General features: G+C 42.0%; 3 protein-coding genes across 5 annotated transcripts in view; 1 reads left to right on the top strand and 2 right to left on the bottom strand.

Moving 5' to 3' along the window:
• Window positions 1–7,785, bottom strand: part of Trim9 (E3 ubiquitin-protein ligase Trim9) — a 64,889-nt gene extending 57,104 nt beyond the window's left edge. The window contains exons 1-3 of one of the 3 annotated variants that reach the window (XM_076318578.1): window positions 7,692–7,785; window positions 5,995–7,330; window positions 4,079–4,363 (exon numbers count right to left, since the gene is read on the bottom strand). In XM_076318578.1, coding sequence (XP_076174693.1) covers window positions 4,079–4,363; window positions 5,995–6,483 — 774 coding nt within the window. In that variant the 5' untranslated portion in view covers window positions 6,484–7,330; window positions 7,692–7,785. Of the gene's footprint in view, window positions 1–4,078; window positions 4,364–5,994; window positions 7,357–7,691 lie in introns of those variants that run through there. The other 2 variants (XM_076318580.1, XM_076318579.1) reach the window with 2 other exon arrangements.
• A 1,059-nt stretch (window positions 7,786–8,844) lies between these two features.
• On the bottom strand, window positions 8,845–13,631 carry LOC143150610 (post-GPI attachment to proteins factor 2). Its single transcript, XM_076319037.1, has 4 exons — window positions 13,174–13,631; window positions 12,734–12,980; window positions 12,458–12,673; window positions 8,845–12,391 (listed from the first exon to the last, which is right to left on the bottom strand). The coding sequence occupies exons 1-4, from the start codon at window positions 13,360–13,362 to the stop codon at window positions 12,264–12,266; spliced, it is 780 nt and encodes a 259-aa protein (XP_076175152.1). The 5' UTR covers window positions 13,363–13,631; the 3' UTR covers window positions 8,845–12,263.
• On the top strand, window positions 8,933–12,028 carry L2hgdh (L-2-hydroxyglutarate dehydrogenase). Its single transcript, XM_076319030.1, has 8 exons — window positions 8,933–9,087; window positions 9,671–9,799; window positions 9,953–10,154; window positions 10,305–10,517; window positions 10,597–10,788; window positions 10,875–11,146; window positions 11,230–11,409; window positions 11,494–12,028. Exons 2-8 carry the CDS (start codon window positions 9,714–9,716, stop codon window positions 11,687–11,689), a joined length of 1,341 nt encoding a protein of 446 aa, XP_076175145.1. The 5' UTR covers window positions 8,933–9,087; window positions 9,671–9,713; the 3' UTR covers window positions 11,690–12,028.
• Window positions 13,632–13,744: the final 113 nt, after the last annotated feature.

Raw genomic sequence — 13,744 nt, 5'->3', positions numbered from 1 at the left:
AAGGCCACGTGGACGTTCCCTTTTCTCCGCGTTCGTCGCGCCCCTTCTTCGTTCAAAAGCGGTACCGTACAATGCGAAACAACCCGTAGGAGCGTGCGCCCCGAATGCACCAGTAATTTCACGGTCCCATTGGTGAACCGGATGGCGTTGATTTAACGACGATAACGCCGCCAGGTAAATCGAGAACGTTCACGGCTAACGAAAACAACTATCCGAGCCCGTTGTTCGATTAGTTTCGGCCTACGTCGAATAACCGACGCTCGCGCAAACCAGCGAAACTATTCTCAATTTCTGCCAATCGTCACGGATACGAGAGATACGAGCTGATAAGGAAGGCGTACCGATTGATAAGTCCCGATGAAACTCGACGCGCGGATACCGTTGAAAAATACACGACTGTTTTTCGCTATCGGTTGTCAATTCGCGATTGATAGAAATATTTACCAGGCATGAAGTTTGATTTTTCACGAGTAACATTTTACGTGAAAATTTTATCGTGGACGGTGCTAGTTTGTTCGAAGAGAGGCGAGCTGACAAATTGAAGGGACCTAACGAGTGCGATGGTTATCGTTGCATCGATTGTTTAGATTATTGCACGAATTTCCAGTGCAATTTTCACGATAATAATCGAGATTTTTCACCTCTTTACAGAATACAATTATCCCATACTCGTCTACTACATTTACACATCTAAGAATCATTGCATCGATCGCACCTATTATTGCACAAATTTCCAGCGCCGATTTTCCCGAGGATAATCGAGGCTCTCACCGATATTTTTCACCTCTTTGCAGGATACAGTTATCCCATACCTATATACTATATTTACATATCTAAGAATCATTGCATCGATTACACTCATTATTACACAAATTTCCAGTGCCATTTTCCCAACAATAATCGAGATTTTTCACCTCTTTGCAGAACACAATTATCCCACACTCGTCCACTACATTTACACATCTAAGAGTCGTTGCATCGATACAACCCATTATTGCACGAATTTCCATCGGAATTTTTCCAACAACGATCGAGGTTCTCGACATTTTTCACCACTCTACGAGATACCGTTATCGCGGTCCTATCTATCCGAATATCGTGATCCCCCGAGAGGCTTCGCATGGCAATTAAATTTATGGACGAGCGAGTACGATTACTCAGCAGCAGTCAAGTATATTAGGTAGGTCGAACGATGGTCGTCGTTCCCCTACCGAAACGTCGAAACGAAAGTTCCACTTACCACGGGGCAACGATTGGCGCGGAGTGCCGGCTCGGCCCGTGTACAAGTTCAATGGACATTACGGCGATTACGACACGCGGAATGTCGGTATCGCGTACAGGGTACGCAGGGACATTCCCTCGATTAGCCGACTGTCCAGCCAGACTAATTACCGAAATATCGGGTGTGCAGGCTGTGACTCGCCAACGGTATCGCTCGTACGTCAACGTTAATACGCAACAATGGCTGGATTACGGCGACCGGTATTCACTCGAGAGACTATTACGCGTCAAAGCGCGTTTATATCGCGCCGCGTTTCGCTCGTCGCGGAACTTTATCAGCGCGGCGCGAGCACCGCCCTACGTCGTTTCGCGAAAGGCGTGAAAACGGGAGAACGTTTGGCCGCGCGTAGATAAGGACCGCCCGCGAAACTACAACCCTGAGCGACAATATTCGGTAAAATACACCGCTGCGTTGTTCCCTACCACCGAGCCGAGAAACGCAACCGCGAGAAAATAATCGCGAGAGAGATTAACGCTCAACCGGGGTTACCGATCGCTGAAAGATAAAAAGACTCAAAGATAAAAAAGAACGATTTAAAACGTTCGAGAAATACCCGGGAATTTACCCGGTGGTAAAATTAAACGCTCGGTAAATAAATGATTCCGCAACGGTTAAATTCCTAGTGAATCTCTCCGAGGAAAATCAATACAGTTTTAAAAATACAGATGTCTAACTCGATACGGTTTAGTTTCTATCCGAGTAACAATAAGCGAGGGTGGGGACGGTTCGAAACAATAGTTCCACGGTTACGGGGTATTCGAGTTATCCAAATTTTTCCACGCGACGAATTTCCTTCACGAACCGCCCTTTGTGAGTTCTAAGAAACTTAACGGTCCCTTTCTCGATCGTTTTATCGACCACGAGTACGATCGGACGGTTCATAACGGATTAACCCTTTGAACTCGAGGCCTTTTACGCTTGCGCAAACCAGTAACTCGAAACGATTTCGGCCAAATTAGGCAAACATTTTACAGGTACTTTAACAACATTTATAAACAAACGAGCGTATACGAATAATAAAATTTCAGCGCTGCTCGAGTTCACACTTCAAATCGGCGCCGCTCGAGTGAAAAGGGTTAATTGGGATTCTCCGACGGGAGAAAGGAACCGATACGATTTATTCAGTTTCTATCCGAGTAACATTAAACGAGGGTGTGGACGATTCGAAACAATAACAAAGTACACTTCCACGGTTATGAGGTATTCGAGTTACCCAAATTTTTCCACGCGACGAATTTCCTTCATGAACCTCCCCTTACGAGTTCTAAGACACCTAACAGTCCCTTTCTCAATCGTTTAATCGACCACGAGTATAATCGGAAGGTTCGTAACGGATTAATTGAGATCCTCCAACGATAGAAAGGAACCGAAACAATTTATTCAGTTTCTATCCGAGTAACAATAAGCGAGGGTGTGGAGGGTTCGAAGCAATAGCAAAGTACACTTCAACGGTTACGGGGTATTCGAGTTACCCAAATTTTTCCACGCGACGAATTTCCTTCACAAACCTCCCCTCGCGAATTCCAAGACACCTAACGGTCCCTTTCTCGATCGTTTTATCGCGTATGGTCGGTAGGTTCGTAACGGATTAATTGGGATCCTCCGACGGTAGAAAGGATACCGATTACAAACATGTTCATGGTCGGTAGCGCGGAAATGATTCGCATCAATTTTTAATCTGGCGAATTTAGCGCTAGTCGCCGGCCGGCACTCGGGAAGAAGCAAACACGCGCGAAAGCGAAGGTAAACGAAAGAGCACTTAGTCGAGATCGGTTGTTTGTACGCCGAGTAATTACGAAATTGCCGGAACGCCGACCGGTTTTTTCCTAGACTCGATCGTGGAGGGAAGCGCGATTTCAAGGGGTGGGGGGCCGTAGCGGGGACCGATGAGCTCGGAGGAGGGGACCGCGAGCAGGTGTGTCGGCGTTTGGGGGAAAATCGAGGGCCAGAAGAACGCTCGAAACTCGCGAGGGCACACCCACGTAGCGGGACACGCGATATCGAAACCAGCTGTCGATCCGGACTACTCTTCTCCTTCTACTCCTCTCCACACCCCACCCCACCCCTCACTCCTATATAGCCGAAAAACCGGGTCGTTGATCCGTGAGTTCGCGCGCGCGGAAATAGAAACGTCGATCGAGTTCCGTGAATGGGCCCCGACTCTAGAACCAGTTTCGTCAAGGTCGCGAATGAATTTCTCGTTCGGTTCGAGTGGCCGCGGCGTTACGTCGACGCTCGACGAGAATAATCGAGAACTAGTTTGCCTGGCGACGATGATGCCGGAAGATCCGGAACACCGCCGGAATTCAGGACGGAACGGACTCGCGGACGATATCCGTCGAGTGGATCCGTCGAGGAACGATTTGCGCTCGATGGGACAGTTCGAACGTGCAACGTTCGTTGTTTCGATCGAAATTGGACTTTTACGGTTCGATCGAGTAAAATTGAGAATTTTGCACAGGGTCCGGAAGGGTACCTGCCTTGAAAAAGGGAGGTGTGTGAAATATTTCTAGAGTAAGGAAAAATATCGATATTGTTATCGTAACGTTCAATATTTCCCTTTGAGATTGTTCTCTAATCGAATTCGAAATACTATCCGTATAATACAAAATACTTCCGAGCTTGAGATTGGGTATACCAGGGATTAAAGTACCGAGCGAAAATTGCGTTCGAAGGACGAGCAGAGCGATCGAATTTCACCTACACGGCCGTCGAGTTGTCCGGGCCGCGAGGACAACCCGAGAGGCAACACCGCTCGGTCGGATGTGGTTGTTGTAAACGTTGAAAAACACTCACCTTCTGCGCCTTGCATGCAGCGGCCAATGGGAGCACGTCCTGGGGATGAGCCGCGTGTCGTTCGCGAAGACAATGCGCGCATATCGCGATTTTACAGAGGGCACAGTAGAGGGTCAACGGCTCGCCGTTGTGATCGTTGCAAACCGGTGTAGGTTCCGCGGCCGCCCCGCGAGAACCTTTGCCTCCGTTCGACTGCCAGCTGCCTCGAGGTGGGCCCAGATTGTGGGCCGCCAAAGGTCCCCTCTTCGGATGACAGGACTCCCTGCAGCCGTCGCAATACAACACCTGAAACGACCCCACGTACCACCGTTTCAAAATGCTACTTCTCGTCCGGTCGAACAAAGGAACGAACGAAAAGATCGACGGGCACGCACGATCGTGGCGCCCGGTACGTAGGTAACGCGGGCTCGATATTGAAAAAAATTCGACCCCGTCGATAAGAACGGGACCCCGAGTTACGAGCGAATAAACGACGCCGACGACCATGACAACGAGAACATTAACCGCGTCAGCTTGGACTCGGCTCTCGTTATTCACGCACGAGCAACGCCTCCTTGCCCTCTTTACGTTGCGACTCGAGAAAGTCGATTTCCACGAAGCTCGTGGGGCTCTTGCTTACAGAGCGCTACACACAACTATGAAAGTAAACAAAAGGAACGAACGCGTCGAAAGCGCGAAGGGTAACGCTCACGAATGAAAAACAACCAAAGTGGCACGATCAGAAACGCGTAAATCCGCTCGATCTACGACCGCGATGTTTTAACGTTCCGTATAACTTTATTGCACGCACTCGAGTTTTCGGATCATATTTTAAAGGAAACGCTACGCGTGTACAAAGACCACCGTGTGTGTACGTGTTTACGTACACCCGGGGTATGGAAACGCGCGATGCTGGCGCGTTTACTTTCGTATCGTTTCCTATCGTATTGAAACCGGGAATCCCTTTTGAGATAAGGTCTATGGCGAACCTAAAACGAAAATAACGAATAAGTCGACGAGTCGCTCTCTTCTATTTGCCTCGGTAGATCGACAGGCAGATACACACACATTCCGTGTACACCGCCTCGAGGAAAATGAACCAGACACGAAAAACGCTGATACAGCCAAAGGATAATGAAACGACGAGAAAGAGGGACACCGGCGTGTACGTTTCACGGGTGCATACAGTGCAATATTCCATTGTGTACGTCTCGAACAGTTTTACGTTGCACACGAAACGTGTATAACCATAAAAACGAATCGTTTGTCAAGTCTCTGAAAGAACAGATGGCCTAACGTTCCACAGTGTCACGTGATCTCGTCGATTGCGGATCGTTCTCATGGCATAAGAGGCGAGCAACAACGACGCCTGTGTGCCGAAGTGTACAAAACATGCCACAAAGCTATCAAGAAAAAAAGAAAAAAAGAAAAACATGAAAGCCACTAGAAACGTTCAAACATAAGCTACGCGGTTTAACCTCGCATATGCCCGTCGCAAAATGTAAACAAGTTACGTCTCTCAAGAGTCTCGGGACTACAAACATAGTAGTTGCGAGAATATACTGTATCGAGAGTAAAACAATTTGTTGCGTATACACTCTACATTCGTATATTTCAACTATTTTTTTCGATAGAATTTTTAGGGGAAATGTTCAAAGAGAAGTAGACGCGGAAAGGGGTATTTTTAAAACACGCGCACGACGGATAAAGACGTGGGTACCCCAACGTTCTAAAGGCTCGTAAACGTGTTAGATAGATAGGTTATGTCGAGAAAAAATCGCGCGAAAATTATTTCGACGAAATGTAAAAAAATGTTTAGGAAGGTACGCGACCGTAAAGTTTTCTCGAATAAACGAGGTAACATTCGGTGCTACTAAATACGATCGAGTTCGATCGTTCGAAAGTAAAGAGAAAGAAATTAGCGTAAATGGACTGACCTCGCATTGTTCGCAGGCGACGGTCGCGTCCCGGGGCTCGCCCTCGCACATTTGACACTGCATTCTTGTGTTCCTCGATTCTTGAAATTTCTCGACGATATGCTGCATCGCCCTGTACTTGGGCAAATTGTGAGCGCCGCCTTCATCGAAATAAACGGTCTTCTGACAGACGGGGCAGGAAAGGCACAAGGTACCGCCCGACGGCGGAAAGCCTCCGTTTCCGGGCGTGCCAACGTAGCTTCCTGGTCGCGAGCTGGTCGACGTGCTGCTGCACACTACCCCGGAATCTGTCTCGGACAGAATCGAGAGTTTATCGGCTTCCTGATCCGATCCAGGCGCGTTCGAAGAATCGGTCGTCGACTCTGGTGGCGAGTCCGGCGGTGCTTGAAGATTCACCGCGCACGACAGACAAAGAGCGTGCCAGCAGGGCAATAGCACCGGCTCCACGAACAACTCCTTGCAACAAGGGCATCGCAGTTCGTCCTCCATCCTCGAGTCGTTCGCGCTAACCACGACCACGACCGACTCGCGTCACGATCGAGAAACACCGCGCGCGCACTTCGCGCCTCGTTTAACTTCGACAAATCCGACGGTGTCAGGGATCCTGTTTCTTCGATTCGATGGCCGACCGACCGATCGATCTCCTTCGCTTTCCGCGTTAAGCTTCGTCGCCGCAGTAAATTCCCTCTTTCAATTTGCCTTTCATTACACACCGATCTTGCAATACATATGTCGGTTTATAAGCCCCAGGGACTTCCAGTCTTCCGTGAAGAAGCGATCGAAAGACCGACAATCGTCGATCTTGTCGCTTATTGGTGAAAAACTAAATGTCCTTTCGATGGCGTCTTCTCGATTCGTTGTCACAATACCCTTTCGCGGTACATCTTCAAATCGAGCAGGGAACATTCGCGGAGATCATCGTACAGTTCGAAGTTCGTTACTTTTTCGCGCAATTATCCCTCTCACCTGTAGATTGCACGCACATCGCACACGAAATCCCCGCAAGATCGTGTCTACATTTTTTACCGATCGCGTTTCGAAGGGACGCACCGACGCGGCGATCCGCGTTCCCCGTCTTTTTTCGCGAATTCACTCGCGAAAAATATTTAAAGCGTAACAAAGACTGTGCGTCGTTAGTTCGTCGATATACCGAACGTTAACCTGTTCGTGTAAATGCACGATTTCCTCTTGTTTCGTTACAATTTTACGGATACCGGCACGAGAGTTCAAAAGAACGACGCACGCTGCAAGACGTCACCGGGTTGACTGACACTCGCCGCCGTAGAACCTTCGCGCACCATGATCGCGCATCATGGCTCAGGGACGACCTCGCTGCCTACCGACCCACTGCGATAAACACCATTTCTTTCCCAATATTAGATACCGAAGTTCTGCATCTGTTAGATACACGCATACCTTCTCGTAGTGACCTTTCTCCTTGATAGATTATTACCGAAATGATAGGTTTACGTTGCGCTCGATTAAAGAAATATCAAAACAGTAAATAACGAAAAGGTATTTCGTTCGAACATACTAACCTCGCGACATCGTCTATGTCTTTATAGAATAACTGACGGAAATTCCGTTAGTGAAGCGATATTTGATTAAATCGCGTTCACTCCAAGGATCGTCGATTAATTGCACAGATAGTAGACAATCGCGTGATTCTATTGTAATTAAATATACGGAACGTGTACCTGTTGTTGGAATCATTTGACTCGTAAGCAGCGACAACTAGAACACTTCTACTCGATAATTCTCTATATCGAAAGACATCGAATCTTTCGATAAACTATAATTTCGACTCTATAACGTCGTTGTTACAGTCCTGGTTATCGAGTCTCTTTCTCACTCGCCTTCTTCTTAGCCCTATTGCCACCTATCCCTCTCTCCTACTCTTCTCCCATCTAGGAAAAGACACAAGACCGTAAAATAGAAACGAAAAGAAGAAGAAACACGTTACGGAATAAGAGAAGATGCCAACCACTGGAGAGAAGAAGGAAAAAACAACGGTGGAAGCAAGTAAGTACATACCAAGTATAGATAATAGTTCGAACGTCAGTTCAAGTGCATTTCACGAAACGGTTTCATGTATGTATCGAGATTTTTATTCAATTTCTTATTTTATTTGTGTGTCAAATATACAGGACATATTAGATTTCTATAAACTTAAAACGTTGACTGAAAATGAATTTAATGTGATTAACAATGCATTTTCTTACTTGTGTTTCTTATGAAGTATTCAGTAGATACAGAGATTCTAACGCCAAGAACATCTATTGACACGTAATTAACTTTGTAAGCATGCAACACTTTCGTCAGACCTTACACAGTATAATTAAATGCAGGAATCGTGTACTAACATAATTTACGACTACTTGTGCATCGAATTTCCATTTGCAACTTTCATTATCCTTAATTACTATTCTTAGGAGCTCGATATGAAGGACCCGCTTCATAAATACCGGCTTAGACGACTTATTATTATTTGGCGAAAGACTTAATGAACATCTTAGAAGATAGGAGAACAGTTACGAAACTATTGTCCTCGATAGTTATGTATTAGTGCAGATGCACGAACTTGACATGGCGTTGCAAACTTACAAATTTTCTTAAACTCCATACGGTATCGATAATAGCGCTACACTCGTTCATACTACCTCCAACTTCTTTATTGAAAGAAAAAAAATATAATAATTTATACTGGAAATGCGTAATTGTTTGAAAATAAAAAATTAATGTTTTTTCGACACCATATCATTTATTTACGTAAAAATGTGAAACATGGATGAAATTATTTGATTCGTTACCGTTGGTAAAAGTGTATATCTTCTTTATTGATCCGTGTTCTAATCTGTGTATATACGTCATTCGTTCATAGACATAACGTCATCGTCGATTTTAATACCTAAAGACGAATATAGAGGCGCCACGTACTAGGGTTATACGATTTTATCAAGAGATCTCGTACAGCAATAGACATAAATGTAGCAGAACTTTATTTTGATGCGGTAGTAAGAAAAGAAATGCTCAAGTGGACAAAATTTTCTATCGAAAATCGTATGGGATGACGCTTTCTAAACGAATTTAAAGGTAAGATCAGTGCCATATTTTTATATTTGTTCTATACTTCTATGTGTCTTGGTCAGCACACGTGACTTTCATCTTCCAATACGTGATACTTATTGTAGTTCCAGTTGTATAACTAATTAATAATTCTACCAGTGTTACATAATTGGAACACATGGTTATGAACACTATTAGGATTAAGATTCACTAAAAATTTACTACATTCTTTTTTTTTTATAAATACATTTGAACAAATACTTCGAACACTGCATAAAATCGATATTTTTAGGAGTGTTAGTCAATGCATACTTTCTACTTGTACATTGAGGCTAATTGAGGAGCAGAAACTGTACAAAAGGAAACGCAATTGCATTTTCTAATGTCTACTCGTATCGGTGCATACATGTATAATTTTATAAAATTTTGAAAAATTGAACAAGTATGCGGCGGTGATCGGAATACATCAAATGATCGATTTGACGTGATGTTAGTTATTTGTTATCATATCACCTTACATATCAATTTTAAGCAAAGAAATAGTGAATTCACCGTACCAGTACTACCGCTTTGTCAAAACTGTCTGCAAATGTGTTTTTGTCTTTTTTAGAAAACACCCGTCAATCCCAAAATTTAATGTGCTTGATCAAAAAATGAAAATAATCATGCCTACGTCTTTGACAAAAAGAATCATTTTTCAACAACTTTGTCACATACAACGTCGTTATGGATCTTCCAGGTTAGTCGATTTATCGACTTCAAAACTTTTAACGTATTACTATATACAATTTTTCAGCCCGCGGTTTCGATATTTCACAAGAAAACATAAAAAGTATAAAGCATACTGACTTATCACTTATCACTCGTAAAGTTGCTTATGAAATATTTTTAGCACCGACACATGTGGCGTATATGACCTGGTCATCGTTGGTGGTGGCATTGTTGGGTGCGCCACTGCTCGGGAGATGATGATAAGACACCCTAATTTAAAGATGGCAATTGTTGAGAAAGAAAATGCGTTGGCAAAACATCAAACAGGACACAACAGCGGTGTCGTACACGCTGGCATTTACTATGTTCCCGGCAGTATGAAAGTAAAAAAAACAATAATAATTATGTATTATTTAACGCGGATTTCTTTCGAGAGAACAAAAATTAGTTTAAATAACGCGAAGCGTATTAAAGTTGGTAAATAAAGCAACGCTTCGTTACGAGATTTTTGATCCGGCAGGAAATGCTTGCAGGCAAAACTGTGCGTGGAAGGTTTAAAACTGTCGTACGAATATTTCTGTAAAAACGACATACCTCATAACAGGGTTGGAAAACTCATAGTCGCACAAAATGTACAACAAATTAAAAGAATAGACGACCTGTACGATCGGGGACTGAAGAACAACGTACCGGATCTTACTATGGTCGAGAAAGCCTGTATATCAAAATACGAGCCTAAGTGTCGAGTACTAAAATCAGCGTTGTCTCTTAAGAATTGAATCTTTCTCGAACGAAATAAAACATATATATATATATATTATACAGGGGGAGAAGGCATTATGGTCACCATGGACAGGTATAGTTGATTGGGGATTAGTCTGCAAGTACTTTGCTGAAGATTTTCGAAAAATGGGCGGTCAAATATTGCTTAATTATGAAGTAACCGGTTTCTCGGAAATGTCTGAGTCGAAAGGAGAGGTCGAATTGGCTCCCATTTCGGTACTCTCGAAAAACAGAGTACGTTCTTTTTCTGTTGATCATTTAAATGCACATTTTACCGTTATATCTTCGTACAACTTCTTTATCTTTGTTTTGTATTGTAGTGTTTAGCAACAAAGTACGTGCTGACGTGTGCTGGCTTACATTCAGACCGTTTGGCAGTTATGACAGGATGCGACCTGAGTCCACGAATCGTACCGTTTCGTGGCGAATATTTGTTACTAAATGAAAAGAAAACACATTTATGTACAACCAACATATATCCTGTCCCAGATCCCAGATTTCCATTTTTGGGTGTTCATTTTACGCCCAGGATGAACGGCCAAATATGGCTTGGTCCAAACGCTATCTTAGCATTTGCCAGAGAAGGTTATCGGTACGTTATAAATATAGCAAGTCACCAAATTATATATACTTACAACGTTCAAACGTATGTGCTCGATAATTGTATATTTTCAGGTGGAGTGACGTAAACATTAAAGACTGTATAGAAATGGCAAAATTTCCTGGATTGTATAAACTCTGCTTTCGATACTTTTTACCGGGATGCAAAGAAATGATTAAATCGATATTTTATCCACTCGCAATACAAGACCTAAAAAAATTTATTCCCGAAGTGACCTGGAAGGATGTAAAAAGGTAAATGCAAGAATATTTTCGCAACTTCTTGTCATTCTTCGAAATTTTATCCTTCCTCTGTTATTTGTGTTGTTAATTATACAGGGGACCATCGGGTGTTCGAGCACAAGCATTGGATAATAATGGAAAATTAGTCGACGATTTTGTTTTTGATGGAGGAAAAGGTACTCTCGGTAGTAGAGTGATACATTGTCGAAACGCACCTTCCCCTGCTGCCACAAGCAGTATGGCAATCGCTAAATTCATTGCTGACAAATTGGAGACGGATTTCAAGTTGTAATAACAATGAAAACTTACAATTAGGGATTTGATAGTACATGTCAAAATAATCTGTGCTCTTTAATGACATACGTCTGCTGCACCATGCATTAAAACAAACATACTTTGTACTGTTTCATACTACATTGTCTACTTATAAGAAATACTTATTTGGAAACCATATTGAAGCTTTATATCTTAATATTGAAGCAACAGTAGGTTAATTTATTATTTTTAAATAATATATATACATATATGTGTATGTATGTACACGCATTTACATCCAACTCAATCATAAATGTTTAAAGTATACTTCAATTAGATTTGTATATATATATGTATATATAATTGAATTAATTCGAGACTTTCTACTATGATTGCATAATGTTAAAACAAAAGAAGTCTTCCACATTTATAATTGTGTTGTCAAAAATTATCTATGGAGTATTACTAATAACTTGCATTTCGTACTTTGTATATAGAAATAAAATTAACAAACTTTCAAGCAAATAACTGAAATATAAAAATAAACATAAAAGGTATACAAACATTCTTCAATGATACGTAACTGGAACAACATGCGTATAAAATTCATTTTAAATTATTCTAAACCCCGTTCCTGATATCATAAGATGAGAATTTGCAAAATCCCAAGCTGCAGTTGAGTGGAATCCCATATTTGAAAGAACAACTCCATACTCACTTAATGCAAACATGGAATAGACTGCAACGAAATAATTAGTTTTTCAATTAGTTTCATCCTCTTTTTTCTCATTAATATCCAACTCACCTAGAGGTTCACAATATTTATTATGCCTATAGAAAAAATAACATGCAAACATTATAGATAACACATTTAACACCAGTGATCTCCACTTCCATTTCATGGAAACACTCTCTGACAATTCTCTCGTAATGTTACGGCAATTTTTCATAATAAAATATGCTACTAGCATATGAATAAAAGACATTATCAGAAACATTATAAAAGACAACTTGTGGAAGGCTGTAAGAGAAATGTACATTACTTTGTATTTGTAACATCTCAATATATCTATATACATACCATAATTTTCATCGGATGTCCAAAAGCTTAAGGTAACAAGAGATATGTTCTCAATGGCATATGTAAATATCGCTACATTAGATATAGTTTGTGCCCATTTATAGATATGTTCCTTGTAATAACGATAATACATTATTAATACTAAGATTCTTATTAATGCTTGTACAGCAATTGCAATTTTCCATATGTCTCTTTGCGGTCTGTAATGTCCAATAGCTGCCGAGACAGATGGTAAAAAATTATATACCTAGTACAAAATTCTTATCGTTATATCGATCCTTCATTGCGTAATATCCAAACGTGTTATTAGATACATATATTGTTACTTATTATGAAAACAAAGAAATAGTTCGAAAGAGTCTGTAAGTAGGAAAAATATATTCGTCGCAGGGCTCCAATGTAGAGCAAAAATAAAAATGATTCCTAAATATTTAACATACCTTGCAATGAGTGGAAGTAGAATGCTCAAAATTGTATATGATGGACCAAATAACGCAGAAAGTAAATGCTAAAAATGGTAAGGAGACAGTGAACCATGCTACTTTAGCGAAAGGCAAAACAACCCGTGCTTTCGACATCTCGTCTTCTACTAGCGGGATATATTCTGACCCTACTCTTGCCTTGTTCATCGTGTTAAATTCTAGATTAAAATTTACGTCATAGGAAGCGAGTTTGATACTCCTAATAGGCTAAAGTATAAAACGGTCATTGGTACGTAACAGGCCTGTCGATTTTTTCCTAATTCTTTCTCCCGTTGTTGTAAACCAAGAACCATACCAAGTTGAACGAACGTCGTTGAATTTGACGAAAAAACAGATTAATGCGTCAAAACGATTGGAACCTTTTAATATTAACATTTTTCGTCAAAAGTATCAAGCCACAAGTAGTATCATCTTAACGTAAAATCGATCGCACGTTTCTCGTTGAGAACACAACGATGTACAACGACATCGCGTGGCATAAAAAAGGCGGTAAACCAAGCAGATGTTGCGTTCATGTTTCCGTTCATTG

The sequence above is a fragment of the Ptiloglossa arizonensis genome, chromosome 8 (genome assembly GCF_051014685.1).
Source record: "Ptiloglossa arizonensis isolate GNS036 chromosome 8, iyPtiAriz1_principal, whole genome shotgun sequence".
In the NCBI taxonomy this organism is placed as follows: domain Eukaryota; kingdom Metazoa; phylum Arthropoda; class Insecta; order Hymenoptera; family Colletidae; genus Ptiloglossa; species Ptiloglossa arizonensis.
Note: the sequence above shows the minus strand (reverse complement) of the source record. Positions and strands in the feature narration are given on the sequence as shown.

Bases quoted from the DNA above. Each gene is read 5' to 3' on its own strand.
- L2hgdh (XM_076319030.1), top strand. From the start codon at position 9,714: ATGAAAATAATCATGCCTACGTCTTTGACAAAAAGAATCATTTTTCAA. The intron at 9,800-9,952 runs GTTAGTCGATTT...AAATATTTTTAG, and splicing joins CGTCGTTATGGATCTTCCAG to CACCGACACATGTGGCGTAT. The intron at 10,789-10,874 runs GTACGTTCTTTT...TTTGTATTGTAG, and splicing joins CGGTACTCTCGAAAAACAGA to TGTTTAGCAACAAAGTACGT.
- LOC143150610 (XM_076319037.1), bottom strand. From the start codon at position 13,362: ATGAACAAGGCAAGAGTAGGGTCAGAATATATCCCGCTAGTAGAAGAC. The intron at 12,674-12,733 runs GTATGTATATAG...TTTCTCTTACAG, and splicing joins GACATCCGATGAAAATTATG to CCTTCCACAAGTTGTCTTTT. The intron at 12,392-12,457 runs GTGAGTTGGATA...ATTTCGTTGCAG, and splicing joins TAAATATTGTGAACCTCTAG to TCTATTCCATGTTTGCATTA.